At 46.6% G+C, this 20,188-nt stretch overlaps 4 protein-coding genes and 3 non-coding genes across 7 annotated transcripts; all 7 read right to left on the reverse strand.

The window, feature by feature from the left end:
- Nucleotides 1–632: 632 nt before the first annotated feature.
- On the reverse strand, nt 633–707 carry trnP-ugg. Its single transcript has one exon. It is a non-coding gene; the product is annotated as a tRNA-Pro (tRNA).
- Nucleotides 708–949: 242 nt separating this feature from the next.
- Nucleotides 950–1,023, reverse strand: trnF-gaa. Its single transcript has one exon. It is a non-coding gene; the product is annotated as a tRNA-Phe (tRNA).
- A 317-nt stretch (nt 1,024–1,340) lies between these two features.
- On the reverse strand, nt 1,341–1,428 carry trnS-gcu. Its single transcript has one exon. It is a non-coding gene; the product is annotated as a tRNA-Ser (tRNA).
- A 3,540-nt stretch (nt 1,429–4,968) lies between these two features.
- Nucleotides 4,969–5,766, reverse strand: cox3 (cytochrome oxidase subunit 3). Its single transcript has one exon. It carries the CDS (start codon nt 5,764–5,766, stop codon nt 4,969–4,971), a length of 798 nt encoding a protein of 265 aa, YP_011069392.1.
- A 911-nt stretch (nt 5,767–6,677) lies between these two features.
- Nucleotides 6,678–6,893, reverse strand: rpl16 (ribosomal protein L16). Its single transcript has one exon. It carries the CDS (start codon nt 6,891–6,893, stop codon nt 6,678–6,680), a length of 216 nt encoding a protein of 71 aa, YP_011069393.1.
- rps3 (ribosomal protein S3) lies at nt 6,874–10,331 on the reverse strand. Its single transcript has 2 exons — nt 10,258–10,331; nt 6,874–8,494 (listed from the first exon to the last, which is right to left on the reverse strand). Exons 1-2 carry the CDS (start codon nt 10,329–10,331, stop codon nt 6,874–6,876), a joined length of 1,695 nt encoding a protein of 564 aa, YP_011069394.1.
- Nucleotides 10,332–13,977: 3,646 nt separating this feature from the next.
- nad7 (NADH dehydrogenase subunit 7) lies at nt 13,978–20,177 on the reverse strand. The gene is made up of 5 exons: nt 20,035–20,177; nt 19,065–19,133; nt 17,264–17,729; nt 16,040–16,285; nt 13,978–14,238 (listed from the first exon to the last, which is right to left on the reverse strand). Exons 1-5 carry the CDS (start codon nt 20,175–20,177, stop codon nt 13,978–13,980), a joined length of 1,185 nt encoding a protein of 394 aa, YP_011069395.1.
- Between the last annotated feature and the right edge of the window lie 11 nt (nt 20,178–20,188).

Raw genomic sequence — 20,188 nt, forward strand, 5'->3', positions numbered from 1 at the left:
AATTCATTCACTTCAAGACTGGTTCTGAACGCCGCATAACATCATCTTCAACCAACCTCCACCGTACGTACCTTTCGGTGCGACCACTAAAGAATTGCTTATACACTAAACAGCTCCTTATATATGACGCTTACTAAAAGACCGAGTTTCATTAGAAACCGACGAGCTCTTCTACTTGCATCACTGCAAGCACTTCGACCGCATACGCAAACGTAGAAGACATTAGTCCGTTAGAGACCAAATCGTGATAGAACCTAAGAAGTTCCTCATACCCATGACCCGAATTTACCATTACATCTATAAGGGTGTCGGGCCCCTCGGGTAAGGGGACTCCTTTTTTTTCTAAAAGAACCTCCAGTTTCCGCGCTATACCCTCTATCAGGACGTCGTCCGCTACGTCCATGATAGATTCAACAGCGGCCTCCTTATGGAGGGTGGTAAGATGCGGAAAGTGAAGCCGCGACAGCGTTTGAAATGCCGTGGCCGCGGTTAGGCCTAAGCCAAAAATTACAAACGCAGTTATTTCCGGTGTAGTCATATTCCCTGGTTTTTCCACTTTTTGGCTTCTTGGCTGGAATCATAAAGATAAAGGGGTTGTATCCTTTCTGATGATCTTTTGCATCACAATCACATCAAGGTGACAGGATTCGAACCTATGGCCCTCTGTACCCAAAACAGATGCGCTGACCAGACTGCGCTACACCTCGTCTCACCACCCCGGAGCATATAGATCCACCCGATCGATGAACACTCAAACCGAACTCGCCCATCCTTTTGGGCACGGGGACGCGAGAACCAATCTGAGTAATCAACCGCTTTTTATCTGCCTCCAGCAAGATAGGGCGACGCCAAAAAAAAGCCTATAGTGCAGGAGCGCTCACATTTTTTGGCTTACTCTTTAACTTTCATTTTCAAATCCGGCTCGCTCCCGGCCTTTGGACCCTTCGCCCGCTTAGAAGTGGATTCGAACCACTGACACAAGGATTTTCAGTCCTTTGCTCTAACCAGCTGAGCTACCTGAACCACCTTCCTAAAGTATGTTTTCTTCAAGGATATTTTCAGTCCTTTGCTCTAACCAGCTAAACTACCTTACCACTTGACTAAAGTATGTTTTCTTCATCGAATAGCGCCCTACCTTACCACTTGACTAGTAAGGGAAAAACCCTAAACTAAAAATAAAAGAATTGATAGGCTTTTTCGCTTGTTCGTCAAGCTTTCGAGCAGCTCTTTGCCGCCTAATCCCCCAACCATGCTCAATAACCGAGAGCCGTCCAGGGACTGGACTCCACCAAGAGGTTCTTTCTCTCACGTAATTTCGCCCGCCCGTTTCACTTCCGTGCCGGAGGAAATGGGATTCGAACCCATGATACAATCTTCTTGTATGTCGATTTAGCAAACCAATGCCTTAAGCCACTCAGCCATACCTCCAAGTTGTTGATCGGAATGGAATTTTATGCGCCGGGTTTGGTTGGTTGCCCGAAGGGCTATCTGATCCGATCAACTGCGTAAGCCGTAGCGCGCTAGCGCGCGTACTCTTCCTCTATCTATAGAGCGAGACTCCCCACCCAAATCTGCCATTCGTTGGGCGACGCCTTCTTTTCTATGAACACCCCACCGCTGAATGATGAACTTTGCAAGTTTTCGCCTGCGACCCGACCAGGGGGGAACACACAAGCCCTTACCCGCCTGAATGGAATGAATATCTCCCTCGTCTGGTCGAGAAGGGAGAAGCCCGGGGAACTGGACTGTGACTCTTCTATTATATTACGAAGAAGTCCATTCTCGTCATGATCGATCCACGTCCTACCGTAGTGCCCGGAGAACCAGGCTTGCTTGGCTTACAAAGCTAGCTTACTAACGCGAAGTTTTTTTTCGTTGATTGCACGAGCTAGCCAACAACCCCCCCTTACTCACCTCCCGCTCTAGAAAAAGCCCTTTCTCCTTTTAACTAGGAGAGAAAGCTCCGCGAGCTGCCCCCTTACTCTATAGAAATGGATGGAAATGCCCGCCTTGATCAATGCGAAATTGATCGAGATGGGATCATGATTTGATTGGAAATGCGTAAGTAAGAGGAGATGGGAGTAACCGGGCGTTATATATACTATGATTCACCTTTTTCATTTCTTTCATTTTTTAGAAACTGGTGATGTACTTCTATAGCCTTTAGCCTTTCTAGTGAAGTTCACTCCTTTGGTATTGGAAACCTCCTTATCTTCTTTTAGCAGCAGAAAATTCCTTCCTCTTTGCTGCTACAACGCGCGGTTGCTATTAGCTTATTTATTTACTTGAGGCATAGGCGCATAGGCGGGATAGGGCTTTGCTTTAGCATAGGGCGAAAAATAAGCTCTATAAGCCGAAATTGAGTACCCGTAAACCCTGGAGTTCCTTTTATTTATCATAGGGTAGGGGGCGGCTTTGAAGCTATAGAAACAAAAAGAAGGCTACTTACTTTGCGATAGGAGCTTGCGCGTGGCCCCAAGCTATATAGGAAATCAAATAGCATAGGCATCGCAGCGGCTACTCTTTTGCGCTAGGAGTTCTGAATTTATCGTTTAGTTTTGCTTTCATTTAGGAGTGAAAAGGAACTTATGAGATGAACGTAATCTATATCTCTCCTTTCTTTGGTTAGGAACAATTCACAATAGCTTGCCTTAACATCGAATAACATAGCGAGCGGCTACTAGCTTGCTGCGGCTCTTACTATGAGCTTAGGTTCCATAGCTTTAGGAGCCTTCAACAAAAATAGAATAGCTTTGCTTAGCGGCGACTACTTTCTTTCTAGTAGCTGCTTCGCTTTAGGAGCCATTTATTTGGTGTAGAACCACATAGCTTGCTCCGAAACTATTGCATTGATAAGCAGGGCTTACCGGTACAATAAAGCAGTCCATTTATTAATCCTTCGCAAATGTTGCTCTAAAACTCTTTTAGCTTGAGCGAGTGCAATTTATATCATACTTGCTCGCGCAAGTCATTTCTTGCGCTCGCTCTAGCAGCAAGGAGAGTTCTGCAAGGTAATTGCGCGGGCCTTACTAGCTTTGCCTGCTTGGTTGTACAGCTACTAAAGCAAGGCTATTTTGCTATTCTACAGCTTGAAAATGGCTCCTAAAGCTGACTACTAGCAAGAGCTATGCTCATTTTTTTTAGGGCTCCTAAAGTTATTGAATTGCTCCGCTCCTAAGCTACTAAGCTATCTAGGATCCGCAATTCTTTGATATTAAATACCTCCCTAAGCAAGATAGTTGCTCCTCTCCTAAAGTACTAGCACGAGCTAATAGCAAAAGCAAAGCTAGTAGCCAGCCGCTGCTATCTCTTCCTATATAGCATAGCTTCCAAATAGCCCAAAGCTATTGTCCTATAGAGCTTCCACCCTCCCTACGCCAAATCAAAGGAGCTACTAGAACAGCTAAGGTAGTAGCCTTTGATTTAGCTCTAGCAGCTAGGAATTGAGCTTTCAAGCTTTGGTTTCATTTAGCTGTAGCTTCTTTTTTTATTTAAAGCCTGTATCAGCTTGGAGCACACTCGATTGAACTCACACAGGGAGCAGTCTTACCCAACAACGGTGTTACAGGACGTCGACATTGGCCAATGAGGAGATTAGGCGGCAAAGAGCTGCTCGAAAAGGGTCATGGTTGGCCCAGTACATCCTCTTGTGCCTCGCCCCTCTCTCTAAAGGTCTTGGTGCCGAAGAAGGCTCGTGGCGCATGTGCGTGGATTAGGATTCTCGCGCCCTTAACAAGATCACAGTAAAGAATCGCTATCCTTTGCCAAGGATAGATGTCTGATTCCCATTTGACTAGTTAAGGGAGCCCGTTACTTCACCAAGATAGACTTAAAGTCGGGATACCACCAAGTGCAAGTGGTGGAAGGCGTTGGAAGACCGCGTTAAAGACAAGGCAAGAGTTATATGAATGGGTCGTCATGCCATTCGGCCCTATTACGGTAAGGCCAACGCACCTGCAACCTTTATGCGGCTGATGAACGATGTTCTTAGGCCTTATTTAGATTGGATGAATTCGTCACGGTCTACGACGACGACATCTGGTTTATAGCAAGACCTGGGAGGAGCATCTGAAACACGTAGAGGCTGTTCTAGAAGCTCTGCGTGAGCACTAGCTGAAAGCCCATACGGAGAAGAGCTTACTTATGAGCAAAAAGGGAGGAGGGAGCTGGTATACTTGGGGCACATCATCGGCTCATCCGGAGTCAAGATAGGTCCTGAGAAGACGAAGTCTGTCCGGGAATGGTCAACCCCCAAGTCGCTGGCGGAGGTAAGGAGTTTCCTCGTGCCCACAATTTCTCGCAAAAGTGGCTCAGAAGGAACGCTAGCTATATGCTTAACCACACAGGTAGCGTGTCCGCGCTTACGGCTTCCAATCGTTAGCTTTCTTTCTTCAGCAAAGAAAGAGCAGGAATAGCTCGGTCATAGGTACCATACGAAGAAAGGTCTTCCGTTCATTGAAGAAAAGAGAAAACGAATAAAAAAGCAACAACAAGCTCTAACTCGGGAATAAAATAACAACTGGAATGCTTCATCTCGTAAGCAGACTTTGATTGATCGAATGCTTTTTCTCTACTACTTCATTACTTTTATATCTAGGTCTACCATTAGGCACCCTTCATTCTAAATAAGTAGTTTACAGGGAGGAGTTCGATCCATTAGGTTCTTCGATTTGTTCAGAAAAGAAAGGAGAGACAAGAAAACATCTTTGATTACGATTAAAAGAGAACCAAAACACTTTTTTTTTACTATCGCAGTCTCGACCAAAATTGTTTCGGCACCGGATTTTCAGGACAACCCGGAAGACCTTTTTTAAGTCCGTTATAGCAAAAACCAATGAATTTGCGGCGATATCTCATTTCTTGGAAGCTACTATAAAAGGGGAGCGGGAAAGCTGCAGTAATTCTTTGTAAAAGCCCTCTCTCTTCTCTTTGTCTTCGAGCTTCCTTTAATCTATTGTTTCCGTTTCTTCATATACCTCCCCACCAATAGATAGAGACAAATGGGAATAGCCGAACCACGTCTACAAAATGCCAGTACCATGCAGCTGCTTCAAAGCCAACGTGATGCTCCTTGGTCAGATGACCAAGATATTGGCGAATACCACATACGATCAAGAAAAGAGTACCTATAATCACATGAAACCCATGAAAGCCCGTTGCTAAGAAAAAGGTAGAACCATAAATACTATCCGAAATAGTGGAGGGTGCTTGATAATATTCCATTCCTTGAAAGCCCGTGAATACTAGAGCCAGTGAAACGGTAGCTACTAAAGCGTAAACAGCTCGCTTTTCCTTCCCCGCGAGTATAGCATGATGAGCCCAAGTTACGGCAGCTCCGGATGAAGGGAGAATAAGGGTATTAAGAAAAGGGATTTCCCGAGGATCTAAAACCCCAATCCCCTTTGGGGGCCAAATACCTCCGATCTCTACCGTAGGTGCCAAAGAGGAATGAGAAGAAGCCCAAAAAAGAGCAAAAAGGAACATAACCTCCGATACGATAAACAGAATAAAACCATATCGAGGTCCTAATTGTACGACTTTGGTATGATGTCCTTCCAACGTGGATTCACGTAGAACATCGCGCCACCATACGAACATAGTATATAGGAGAAATATGAGGCCCAAACTGAGAAGTGTTGCACCCCCTTGAAATGGGTGCATGTACATCACACCTCCTACGGTGGTTGCCAAAGCTCCGAGGGAACCCGAAATAGGCCATGGACTTGGATCTACCAAATGATAAGAATGCCTCTGAGATTCAATCATAAACTACTTTGCCTCGGTTGGTATGTAAACCCCCCCTTCACCCCCACCCCCTAAAGTGGTAAAGAAGGGCTCTTTGGGGTATAATTTTCTTTCTATCTGACCAGGGCAAACAAATAGGAAGGGATGGTTCTTTCATTGCATTGATAGAAGTCTAACTATAAAAGGATCTATCTATTACTTTGTGAGAAGAGAGTCGTTGGTTTGACCGACAGACGACTACGCGGGAAAGCAGAGATCTTGGCAAGCCAAGCATGGGAGACGGAGCTGGGCGATAATAGCTGCTCCGCATCCCAAAGCGCGCTGCCCTCCTAGGCGCGCAACACTAAGTAATCCAAGCCAACCCACATTACTGACTAACGGTGGATAATCATATTTCCTTTTCGTGCCATATTATTATACTTTACTTTCTTTTTCCATTTTTTATTCCCGGTCCAGTATTTGTTCTCGAAGGCCGTAGTACTATGGTAACCAAGATCCATAATATGAAAACCCAAATGAGAATGAGAGTCCGAAGGAGAATCATAGATAAGGCAAAGCGTTTTTACCCGTTATCCCCTAAGATCTCAATCATATAGTTAGAGTAGGGGCCGCGTTCTCTGATATCTCGCTCAACCCTAGCTAGGAATTTAATTTCCCCCCTGTCCCTTTGTTCCAGGCTCCACTCTCGGTGGGTTTTGTCCCCACTAACTAATTACGACCACTGAACAAACTTGGTTGACGAACATGGTTTATGCGCCGCTAATGTAGCGGCTTGTCGAGCATTTGACAAACTCACACCATCCATTTCAAATAGGATTTGTCCCGTGGACACACGAGCAATCCAACCCGTAGGATTTCCTTTTCCTCTTCCCATTCTGACTTCTGTAGGTTTCCCGGTAATAGGGAGATCTGCGAGAACTCTTACCCATATCTTACCATTTTTTTCGGAATTTTCCGCTCATAGCACGATGGAATTGTCCGATTATAGCCCGACGCGCTGCTTCAATGGCTCGATATGCAAGACGCCCCGCTCTACAACTTTTAGTGCCATATCTTCCAAAACCAAGTTGTGTACCGTCCGGTTTGCAACCCCTACTACATCTGCCTTTACGATATTTACTATATTTTCTACGTTTCGGATATAGCACGTCCCCTTTTTTGTAGACTATATGAAATCCACACTTTGACACCTGAGATTCCGTAACGAGTAGATACTTCCGCAGGAGCATAATCTATTTTCTGGTTAAATACATTACGAGATGTTTTTCCAGACTTTCCGCATTCAGTTCTAGCTATTTCTGCACCCTTTAATCGACCTGAACAACATATACGGATCCCCTCCACCCCCTTTTTCATTACTAATGGAATATCCTTCACTATTTTACTAAAAATGGAACGAAATGATCTTGTTTTGTTTCTCGGTTGAAAAGAGATGTCTTGGGCAATCGGAGAAGCACTTTGATAAACAGATTTTATCTTGACTGACTCAATTAAGGTATTAGTATTTGTTCTATTAAACAACAAAGATCGCATTTTTTTAACTTCGTTCAAATAAGAGTTGTACCCGTATGGAATTATTCTGTTTCTCAGTATGATCTCTAGCATCATCTCTATTCCCTTTATCAATTCTCCTACCCCGCCTAGGTCTATGAATTTATCTATCAATTCCATTACCTTATCCTTACCCATGAGGTTCCAACATTTTTTCCTTAATTTACCCAGGAGTGGTTCCCGGGCATCCTCAAAAATAAGGTTCTTATACACCCCAACCCCACCCCTTGGAAAGAAAAAGGTAGCACCAAAGAAAGGAAAGAGCGAGATGGTGGTTTTTGTTGTTCCCGCGAAGCGAAGATCATTCGCCAAGCGAATTAAGCGGGTCAACCTCTTTTTGGCTTCGGCCAAAGACTTTTTCTCACCGGTCGAGCTTTCTACAAAAAAAGCGATGCGAGAACGTATTCTCTTATCTAAGCTTCTTCCCTGTGCATTAGCCCCCCCCATCGTAGATGGTTCAGCCACGCCCGATGCCAAAAAATGATTGAGAACTACGACGGGGTCGAAATGCATTTTTTTCTTTGTATTCAATAAGCAGTATTGCACGGCCGACAAATTCAAGGAAGGGCGCACTGAAGGGAGGGTCCTTTTAAGTAGATGACTCGTCGGGCTGTCGGAGCGGAACTTCTTTTGGAAAAATAACTTTAAGAACTTCGTTTTTCTGAAAGAGTCGTCATTTTTGATCAGGAACGCTATGTCATTTACAACCCCGGCGTATTTCGGATGCTTGAAGGCCCCGCTGACCCGAAGTGATTTAGAAAGAAGAATCTTTATCGACGGTGATCGGTCATGGTATCCATAGCGTTGCTTCTTTTTCGGCCAAATCCAGATTGCATTTTTCTTCTCCCGGTCGTCGAGCCCGATCGACTCGGCTCTTTTCCCTGTCTCCCGGCCTCTCACTTCGTTTCGTTCTTTTTCTGTATCGTCGCTTGAATGAAGACACCCGATCGGCCCGACTTTCCCAAATGCCCACCACCGGCCCCCCTTCTTCTTTTTCTTTCCGGGTCTGGATTTTTCGCGTCGTTTCAGTCGTCGTGGTCGACGGGGAAGAAATAAATGAATGAATGTTCTTTTGGGAAAATGTAGAATAAGACACCTACCGAGACGAAAGCCAAAGGTGAGTCTCGTAGGTGGACGTATCGAACCGAAATAAGATCTCATATTAACATCTTGATACACTGATTTACCATAATAATAAATAGAGTCAATGCTGACTCCGCCGTGGGAAGAGCCGCTTCTTTCTTGCTTGATAGGGGGGGCTTCCATTCACCAACGCAGACTAAAAGTGCTCTCCGAACCGTGCTGGATAGTCACCCATCACACGGCTCTCAAACCCAACCTGTGGTGTATCCCGGGATAAAAAAATTTGTATCCTTTGCCCCATACTTTGATGAGATACTCCTCCCCGCTGATCAAGCAGCGACGCTGCTCGTGATAAGCCTAGCTTTAAGCTGCTATCGTTTGGTTCGGATAAGTCAAGTCCCTTCGGTCGGTTCGCTCAGGTGGTCTTTCCTTATCTTCCCTAACGTTAAGATTATGGTTTGAGAAAGGAGCACCGGCCGAGCGCCCTGAATGAATAAAAAATGGACAGCAGAGGGAATCAATGATTCTTATTCGACTGAGTTGAAGCTAGCAAGATGTCGATTACACACACACCGGGGGGGTTGGTAAGAACTGAGGGACAATGCCCCCTACCCTAAGTGGGCCTACCGGCGAAGCAACTGGTACTTGATCGGGCGGGGGCGGTTTGGTTTCGTGCAACGCCCTCGCAGCAGTAAGAGGAAGTTTTTGAAAGGAAACGCCCTTTGTTTTGTATAGGGTATAGGGTTCCAAACCTGCCTGATGAAAAAGCCCTTTCTATCTTATTAGTCAAGACTAAACGTCCTTATTGAAAACGGCCTAGCTAACGAGCAATCTTTCTAAAGCGCTAACGCGCCTTATATTAGAATCTTAGTAAAGCAACCTTTCGCCTGAACAAGCTTACTTACTAATTAATAAAGCGGCAACAAGCGCCCTCCCTTCTTGCTTTAGTTTGATTGCAGCTAGCGCGATTGACTAATAGGAATAGAAAGTACGGGCTCTTCTCCTGTTTTACGAATCTAAAACTCTCTTTACTGAGCGAGACTCCACCCATATCCCTATCCCTACTAGTGGTTATTCTTTTTTTTCCATTCTATCATTTGTTTGACAGCTTAAACTAGGCCCCACTTTAGATAGGTTTTCGGTCTTAATCAAGATAGGTCAAGGGCGCGCCGGAACGGTCGGTAGCTGCTTAGTCTCATCCGAGAGTATAATCTCCTTGTACTTATTTTTTTCTTTTTTAAAAGAAAAAAATAAAGAAGGGGGTTGATTTAGGCTCCTTCCCTTCCACTGCATAGCTGCGCTAGCAGGTACTACGAGCCCTCTGCCCCACGCATCTCTAACCAGCTCGCGTGGTTCACCGGTTTCGCCGAAAACTCTCATTTGTTGAAGCGGGGCATAGTGCGCTTTAGGTGCCGAGCGAGAAACGTCTCTTCTTTCGTTTCGTTGATCTGAAACTTAGCACTTGTTTTCTTATTGATTCCAGGGGCGGCGGCGTTCTTGAATGAAGTCTATCCGAACCCAATTAGCACTTACTTCTCAGATCAGGCTAGGCCTCTCCAGCTGAGCTGGGCGCCGGGCCCTGGATGCGCTAGCGATTGGCACATAGGGGATTGCCCGGGTTTATCGGCCTGGTATCCTGCACCTCGCGTTCATGATATCTACATTCAACGGTGCCCCGGAGACACGGTCGAAGCACGCCCGCCCAGTGTGCTTCTTTCACGACATGCTCTGGTCCCGGGTGTCTTCCAGTGGTCTTCTAGCGTTAGAAGAAGTCGTGTCCGGGGCGGACATCTGCAACGTCCTCCCACGCCTTTATTTTTTTCTTTTTGACAAACGGAAGGAAAAGGCTGCCCCCTTTGGTGACTTTCGCGGTCGCCCTCACTGAACCGACTTGAATCTGAACTACGATTTTTCTCAAGTCTTACCGAAATCGGATTTCCTTTTCGCGCCATATGCGCGTATACTTTACTTTCTTTTTCCATTTTTTATTCCCGGTCCAGTATTTGTTCTCGAAGGCCCAAACTCTCAATATTGATGACGCTACAGCCCTCTCTCTATATCGGTCTCTACTATCTCAGTTCCTAACTAAACGACGCTTCCCCTCCTTCCGGACATCCAACTCTACTTTCTCTTCTTGTCCTGATCGCGCAGTATACAAAAAAATGAGATTATCGCAAATAAAATATAAGACATTAAAAAATTAACCAAATTTTCCCGATGTAGAGGCAATCAAGAAAGCCGCATAAGTGAATATATAACCTACGGAAAAGTGGGCTAATCCAACCCAATCGTGCTTGCACAATGGAAAGGGCCACCGGTTTCTCTCTCCAACGAATCAAATTGGCCAAAGGTGTGCGTTCATGAGCCCATGCTAAAGTTTCAATCAATTCTTGCCAATAGCCCCGCCAGGAAATTAAGAACATAAATCCAGTAGCCCAGACCGAGAAACTATTCATACCAAAAGGGTTATATCCATTGATAAGTTGTGAAGAGTTTAACCATAAATAATCTCTTAACCAGCCCATCAAATAAGTGGAAGATTCGTTAAACTGCGAAACGTTACCCTGCCATAATGTGATATGCTTCCAATGCCAATAAAAAGTAACCCATCCAATAGTATTGAACATCCAAAAAACTTCAAAATCAAATGCGTCCCAAGCCGAAATATCACAAGTACCGCCCCGTCCCGGCCCACACACTCTATGGGGCAAGTTGCCTTTGTTCTTCCGGGTCAGGCTTTCATATCCTTTCAACCAAAACAAGTTGAAACCTATCTTCTAGCTTCTAGCGTAACTTTCGCAACACTCTTTTTTTTTCCTGCCGGAATGTGCTTTTATTCTAAACATCATTGCATTATAAAAGTGCTTCGGATAACTATTAGCGGTAATCTACGCCCAGTGTTGCCAGGCAATTCAATCCGACTCCGCTTACTAACTTAGTCGAAAGACTAAGCCTTCACCCGGGGCTAGCTGCGTGGCATCAACCCGTTCGTTATCACAGAATGCTTTTCTCGAATGCAATGATGTTTAGAATAAAGCAAGATTCACTTGACTACGGTCGCGTGGTTTCTTATATAAGATATTTATTATGCACCGTAGGTCTTATAGAGAAAGAGATAGAGTAGATAAGCTGTGCAAGAGATAGAGTCTAGTAGCAAGTATATGCTTATACAGCTATACAGTCTAGTAGCAAGTATTGCAAAGTAGCTATATTGTATAAAGAGAATACCTTCTTTTATGTCCTTTAATCTATGCCATGAAACCCTAATGGTGCTTCTCGGCAGTAGGTAAACAGCCTTCTCTCTTCCTCCTGACCAACTACAAAATCTTGAGGATTGTCGTTCAACGGCTAAACACGAAACAAAAAGGGCCTAGTACCCCGACTTACTATTTATTGTACTAAATGTAATATTAATATGTGCCTTGGTCATGGATTAAATTAAGTACATCATTAAAGATATAATTAAGACTGAGATCTGATCAGAGGATGCTTCTCGTTCATGCCACGGAACGGATAGGAAAAAAGATTGACTAAATCAAATAAGGAAGATAGAAGTAGCTGCAATTGCTATTGAATCTGCTGCGCGTGGAAGGTTTGACGAAGTACCATTTCATTTAATTTCGCATAGTCCTTTCTTTCGATCGCATTAACATGGCGCTGTCTTCTCTTTAATCCTCTCGAGTCGAGCAAGAAAGGTAATCGTATCATCCATGGCTAAAAGACTTTGATTTCTGACCGGATAGTCAATCAATATGAATCGCAGGAATGAGAAAAGAAAACAAAGGGGGAGCTTTCTATATATTAGCGTATACCTCTCATTATCAGACTCCGAATTAGACTCAGGTGACTCAGACTTAGACTGAATTCCCGGGACATTTCTCTTTAAAAGAAAAAAGAAAATGGAATGAAACTCTTACCAGCTGGTTCAAATCAACCATTGGACTGAGGCAAGGGTGCCCGTTGTCACCTTACTTGTTCATAATGGGATCGGAGGGGCGCTAAATTATTAGTTATTAGAAAGGAGAAGATTGCTACTGGTACCTTGAGAGGCTTTCAATTCACACCTCAATCTCCTGTGAGATCTCATACCCCCTATGCGGATGTTTGTACTCCTATAAAGGTTGCTTTGTGGCGAGGTGCTACGATTTTTTTCATTTTACTCTCGTCGAGTTAGCTCACTTCCTTTTCTTTTCTTGAGCTATAGAGCAATAGGAGGTTGATGGTCAGTTCAAGCAAGGGTTCCATCTTGGCAAATTCATTCCTTATTTTCTGCGTACTCTAGCATTACCTTTCAACTAACTGGTCTATTTTTTTCTCTGGCCGGGATGTCCTGATATGGTTTCTGAGTAGTTGTAGTGCACTTATCGACTGCTAACCGCCAGGTGTGCGTTGTGTAACTCCAGCCATAGCCTGCACTCCCCGGAAAAGCATTTTCACGTCTATTCGGTCCGCAAAAAAAGAAAGGGGCGTAACGAGCAGTCTACTCATGTACGAAAGGGGGATATTCCGACTCAATGCAAGAAGTTCCTTTCGTCGCCTCCCCCCTTACCATGTAGCCCCTTCTTACTATTTCCCCAGGTACCCTTTATATTTATAGATAGAGGATAATAGCCTTGGATCTTCTCTTATGCGGTTAATCCACTCACGAAGAACCTCTGCTTCCGTATCCGCCGTCTAGTTCATTATTGATGGATTGTATCGGCGGTTTGGTTATAAACTTAATGAATTTCGGGAGACGGAGAGAGCTGCCACTTTGGTCGTCTTCTTTCATTTCAAACTTCAAATTGATCGAATTGTTTCAAGGTTCTGCGCAGGCGGTTGCGCGTTGTAATCAGGCATTTCGATCCCATATTTTGTGTTGTGAAGGATTTAGCCACTTGTGCCTGTTGTTGCTGTTGATGCACCTGAATTTGCTGCTGAGGTGGGAATGACCTCCTAGCTACAGCAGCATTCTCGTTGGCATTGGCGTAGTCATAAGGGACTAAAAAAAAGTAGTTCGTCTTCGATCCGATCGCCCATTCGCGTTTAGGTGTGATTCAAAGAGGCCGCGGTAACGCGAATCAACACTTTGATTCGCGTGGCCTTTGACAGAACTCTTTTAAACCTTGATAACTTGCTTGTTTTCTTACTTCCTGGGGATACTCGTTTCTTTGCAAAGCTTATAGTTTATTTAGCACCTATAAGGTGAGATACGGGAAATTGACCATACTGCTTTGTCATAGGAAATAATGACAACATTGGCGACCAAGGAGTGGCGAAAGCAATCCAAGAACTCATAAATAGGCCTTATTCCTTGGGCTACTTTTAGTTTTTTTAATGAATAGTATAGCATGAACAACCAGAAGCCGCAACAATAGAATAGTATCAACGAAAGGCTCTTCCACTTCTATTTATTTACTATATAAGCTGTTCGACTGAACTCGTTGGCTCCGCGTTCATGAAATTCCAATATCAACAACATAAAGCAAATTCTTCGATCTTAATTTCGGGCGTATGGAATTCGTTCATCTCTAGTACTGAGAATCGAAGGGGAAGGGGAGTCCATCAAGGTTTTTGGCTCGCAATAAAGCTAGGGTCCTGATCGAGCAACTAGTAGTCCTATCTATCCACCTCTCCAGACACAATATCTTGAGTACCTATGATGGTGACCACATCTGCTGGCATGTGATGTTTGGACATAGAATCGAGTCCTTGTGAATGGGCAGAGCCAGGTGCTCTTATTTTACGACGGTAGGGACGATTGCTTCCATTACTGACCAGAAAGACACCAAATTCTCCTTTAGGTGCTTCAACTGCGGTATAGGTAGAAGGAGCTGGTACGGAAAAACCTTCTGTATAAGGTTCGAAATGGTGAATTGAGGTAGAGTAGACCGATGATCCTGTAGTCATTTGGCCGGCTATTGAAAGAAAAAGCTTGCGTCTGCTCCCCCTATTATATAACCGGTCCCATCTCTCTCCAAACCTAACGTGGTAGTTTCCCATCATAAGGCTTTCTATCTATAGATTGAGCCATTACCAAGGAGCTAATTTCATTCGTTCAGAACTCAGTTGACTGCTTCTATAGATAAGGCGGAGCGTCCTTGTCCTTGGTTCAGCATTATAGCACATAGGGCTTCGGCGCTACTACAGCGCTTCGCTAACTCGAAGCGCCTCGCTATGAGAATATAGCTTCGCTAACGCGCGGCTAAGTCTTGAACCTTCGTGCCGACCGTTCGCTTTCTCAGTAGCAAAAGCGCTTCTCTTTGCCCCTTAAGTAGAAGGACAAGAAAGATGTTATTGGTTTTCTTGCTCCCGCTTCCTCATCTGCGCTCATCAAGCCCGCTTTGCTCTTTGGGAGGTGAAACAGCGGTTGAGGCGGACATTTCGAAATGACAGCATCGAAGATAGATTTATATATATACACGGTTACGGTTATCTCGGACTGCGTTCCAGAAAAAGTAGCCTACTTGAGTTGAGAGGCGGGCACTCCTGTCTTTCAACCCCACTATACTATTCATAGTTGTGGGGCACTGTGTACTTACAGCCTCTACGATAAGCAAGTGAATGGGCCCGGTGCGTGGCGAACGGAACGGTTCATCAATCACATTTTCGCCTCAACTCCCTAAATAGGAAGGGGGGACTTTCAAAATAGGGCTAATTGCTTCCCACCTGACTGTGATAGCCCTCTCGATACCTTACCTTATTGGAGCTTTGTAACTAGTGACCGGGTTCCCGCCGCTAGAGCGTTTTCCCAGTGCGCGGAGTCCCAACGAGTAAGGTTTTAGTGGTTTATCATTGGGTCCATAATGCTAATCCCTCTTTTTGTGCTACTCCTAGGGCGGGAAGAAGAGAAGAAAACGCGAGGCGTTCTCTTGGTTTCCCAACCTGTTGCTTCTAAAGACTGCCCTCTCTCGGCTGGATGTTGGTCCAGCCTACTACGAGGATCCCGTATCCAGCAACCTATACAAAGGGCTTTGATGCCCTTTGTATAGGTTGGAGCTATGAAGCTGACCTTCTTTTTCTTAAAAAAGGAAAGGGCTTTTTCAGCTGATGCGCAGGAGCGCACTTCCCCGTTTTCCCTTTACTAGTAGGGGGTCCCGTGGTTCCTATGCCGCCGCCCTTCCCGGTCCTTTACTTTTAGTGCTTCGACCCGAAGCGATAGCTTCTAGCTAGTTCAGTGGATAAGATGGCTGCGCTCCAGCTCACTCAAGAATGGGACGGCAGTGGTCCGCCGGCAAGCTCGTTCTGATCTTGGACGCAGTACATTGGAATCCTGAAGTACCACCACGAACGCTACCGCGCGCCCGCCTGCGGTGCGGTAAGGCACCACCCTGTTGTGCCAGCAGCCAACTCCGGCGTGTCCGCTTAGTTATCCTCATCAAGCCACTTACTTGATGTCTAGCTCCCCAACGGGTAGGCGGTTCCTTTTCCCCCAGATCAATGAATAAGGTAGAAGTCAGTTGATTCTTCCGAAGAACCGGAAGCGAAGCGCTATGCCGGGGCGGGGAGACGGGAAAAGAAACGGCTCCGGAGAAATAAATTGGGGTTCCCAATGCTTCTCCACGCTCAACGAGATGCGCCAACCTCGGGATGCTTTACTCCTAACCCCACAAGGCTCCGAGACGGAGCTTAACCTGAGTCTCGGTTAAGAACGGCGATGATCTGCGTTTCACACGGCGCACGATTCCATGGATAGTTTCATTCGGCCTCGTGATGGAGGACATAGCTTACGATCATCGGCTTTGATCATGCCACTAGGCATTTTATTAGGACATTGCACAATGATCCGAACACTTTGTCGCATCTCTTCGATACGAATACAGTAACGATCATAGCGATCTCCTCTGGTACCTACTGGTACGTCAGGATCCAATTGGTCATGAACATCGTAAGGTGCTGCTCTTCGCGAATCCCAGCATACCCCTGGTTGGGATGGGTAGGCCCACCACTTAACTTTCACTTAGGCCCGGGCCAAGTAAGTGGGGGGACCCTGCCGGCCCCCCCCAAAAAAACTGTACGTGAGAGTTTCCCTTCATACGGCTCGAATCATTCTCAGATGCCCAGAGAGGCGTCCTTTCCTTGTTTGTTGGGTTGGTTCACGCGCGCGCAAACGAGCACCGGCCGCAACAGCAGGAAACTATGACCAATAGAGTAAGACACTTAGCTACACCCGCACGCAAAAGGAATGTGGTTCTGGTTGAGGCTTTCTTTCCCTTATTAGTATTAGTAAAGGGCGCGGGACGTTCGCGGAGTCCGTGCCTATCATATAAAAAACAAAGGGTCGTAGAAAGAGAACCCGGCCTCCTATTTCATTCGACGTTCCGGGGCAGGGGCCCGCCCGATTCGACCTACTTTTGGATAACAAGAAGGCGAGCTTCTCCGCTTTGATCACATAAAAGGCCCAGTCAGCCACCAACTCGGTGCAGGTCACGTGACCTGCAGTTCGGCCTTCGCTTTTTGAGGCTTCCTCTACCCACATCTCTATGTGTCCGCAGCACTTCCATATGGAGAAAGATAGGCTTACCATGTTCCATCAATAGCACCTAACCTATGCCGATTTTGGCGGACCGTGCTCCACCCCGGTGAACTCATGCGGTTCCGACGTGCCCAGAGGCCAGAGGCGGGTCCGTTCACGGTCCGTAGGACCAACACCATTCGAAGGTGGGTGGCCCGCCCCGCCTAGAACAGTCATGTTTGACTGGGCTTACACACATTCGCTCACTTACGCTGTCCCCCCTCAGCTCACCCTAGCCCCGCCAGGCCTTTTGCTTTTCTAACGTAAGCTCCAAGGCTTCACACCAAGTCTTCACTGACATAATATGCATGCTTTAGTAGGGTCAGGCAGAACCGTTGTTGCCTGATGGGAACTTCCCCCATATTGCTATCAATGTCTTCATGTCGCACGACCTCTTAACATTACACCACTGAATCCCCAATCCTTTGCTTGCTGTGCAGTGACAGTACCAATATCCACTAATCGTTGTTTCCAGATACGGTTGCCGGTTGACATCTCTTCTAATTCGTCGATACGAGAAGAAAATTGTTGTGTGGAGGAATCAATATCTCGACATAAGCCAAGAGGCAGATCTTGTGCCACTCCACCTGGTCGTATGAAACTGGCATGCATCCTGGCTCCCGAGACTCTTTCATAGAATTCCAACAATTTCTCCCGCTCCTCAAAAGCCCACAGGAACGGAGTTGATGCTCCCACATCCATAGCATGAGTAGTTAAAGCAAGTGAATGATTTGAAATTCGAGTTATTTCACGGAATAACACTCGTATATATTGAGCTCGTAATGGTACCTCGCAATTCAAAAGTCTCTCTACGGCTGAAGAATGAGCGTGTTCTTGGGCCATCGTAGAAACATAGATAGGGTCAACGACGGAACGAACAACGAAACTTTACGACAGCTTTTTCGTACACGTTCACTTGCATCACATACACAAGTGCTCTCTGAACCGTGCAATAAGGTCACCCATAACACGGCTCTCCCACTTGAGTTATCTTAGCCCCGGGCCATGCTATTAAATAATTTTTTAAAAATGTCGGCGTAAGGTAACAAACTAGTATTGAAAGCAGGTCGCCTTTGGAATATGAGTAGGGCTCCTAGGTGGCGCGTTCGTGGAGGCAAACCGAAGGAAGAGCAAAAGGAAGGTTGGGTGCTTGCGGGGCGAGGCCGCCCGGCCTCGAATAGGCGGGGGCTTCGCTCTGGAGCCTCCCTGCTTGCGGAAATGAATGGATCAGAAGGGGGCTGGGTTCTCGATTTCCGGGCCGGGCGGGAGGTGAGGCCATAAGAGAAGATTGCCCTCCCGGTAAGGAAGAGGAGAAAAGGTGCTGTCATCTATCTCGACCAGTTTCCTGAGGCGTTGGAAATCCAGACCGGTTCAGAGAATCACTGGCGCTATTTAGCCCTTCGTTTCGCCAACAAAGAAGTCATCCTTGACGATTTCCCATTCCTTCCCCGCCTCTCTTCGCCATTCGATGCCTCTGCCTTCCCTTTCTATAACATACCCGGGCGCTCTCCTTTTCAATCACTAAGAAAAAAAAAAGACCAATAAAAGCCCTATCTAAGTAAAGCCTCGTCTGTTCTTTTTCCGGCTCCAGGGGACTTTACTTGACCCATTCTCCAGTCTCCCGCACTGCTCAAGTAAGTGTGCGACTCCGTATGAGGACCTCCTTCCCTTCTGCCTACTCTCCGTTCACACGGTTCTCAAAGCAGAGGAGGAAGGTTGGGCAGGAGGTACCACGAGCCCTCTGTCCCACACATCTATCCAGAAGCAAGTGTAGTTCACCGGTTCCACCGAATGCTCCTATCTCTCGGCAAAGATCGTGTGAGTGTGCAGTTATGCTTCGGATGCTTCGCCATAGAATAGATCGCCCCAGTTCCCTTTTCTTTTCCGGTGCACTCGCTTTATATCTCCGATACACAAGGAAGGACGCGGTGGGAAGGAAGCAGCCCTAGCCTCTGTCCGGCCGATCATTCCGCTGGCATCTCGCATTCACGCCCCCCCTTTGACTGCCGCTCGGGGATGTAGTTGTAGATACGTTAGTCTTAGTGGGTCGTTGGCTCCACTTGTTATCTCCTTCTACGACATGCTGTTGTCGTCGCCATATTCCATATGTCACTTAGTCATCTCTGCCTCGCTGCGGGTCAGCACCTCCGAAAGAAACGGAGGACTTCATTCAGTGACCCCGCGATCGCCCTCTAAACGATCAGAATAAGGTAAAGCTTGAAGATAAGTTTTGTACTCTATTAATTTCTCAGTCCCTCTAGTCGGGTGGGCGCCGGCCGGTCTTTCGACCAGATCCCCCTAAAAACCGTACGTGCGGGTCTCCCCGCATGCGGCTCACGCCATTCGAGGTGGCCCAGTCCAGCCATTCATTCGCAAATCCTGTAGTGAAATTGAGACAGCTCGATCTCGGAAGCTAATTCGCGTGTAGGCAGCGCTGTCTGTCGTACCGTTGACTCTATTCATATAATTTGCTTTCTTACATTTGTTATTTTATAGAGGCTCGCCCCCTATTTTTCCAAGAATTCGTGCACTTCCCTTTACTCCATAGGGCCTTCTCTAATAGGGAAAAGCCCTCCATTTCCGTCAAATGACCCGGCCTCCCCTGGCGCTTCCACCATCCGGGCCCCCTTTCCTCCCTATGCTCCCCCGGCGCGGGCCTACCACGCTTCGCGCCTGCGGCGTTTTCGCCAGACGGCCTTTGCCAGTAGTGCCATCCTCCCCGCTGGCTGTATAGGCGGGTTGTCCCTCGCTGCTGCGTTCTGTTAGGCTATGGATTACAGGAACAAATGTAATTGAATGGAACAGCAGGCGGGTTACACGTTCCACTGTGCCGAGATGTGAGGTGCAGGTGGTGATGATCACCCCGGGGTATGCGCTAGCGCCCTTGACAGGCACTCCAGAACCCGCCAACGCTCGTGAAAACCCGGGTCGGCCGGCCCTCCATTCGTCCGACCGGAGGTGTGGATAACGAGGCCACCTTCACAACCCTCTCCCTTCTGTCCCTATGTTGTAGTAAGGTAGGGTGGTTCGCTTGAGTTGCTCAACCGCCCCTTAGCCCGGTGCTCATGACGCGCTACGGAACCTCCACCGTGCGGGGGGACCAAGCAGGGCATAGCTAGCGGCATAGGAGCCGACTCGGCATCAGCGGCTTCGTGCCGCACTGGAGTGATCCAATATGTGGTTCCGCGCGTTCCACCACTTCTCCGTTCATTTCCAATACTAATCGTGAAACACCATGAGCAGCAGGATGTTGAGGTCCGAAGTTCGAAGTGAAATTTTTGATTTGCTCGTTCCTGGTCGTCATGGGAAAGAAAG

Source organism: Daucus carota, mitochondrion (genome assembly GCF_001625215.2).
Source record: "Daucus carota subsp. sativus mitochondrion, complete sequence".
Taxonomy (NCBI): domain Eukaryota; kingdom Viridiplantae; phylum Streptophyta; class Magnoliopsida; order Apiales; family Apiaceae; genus Daucus; species Daucus carota.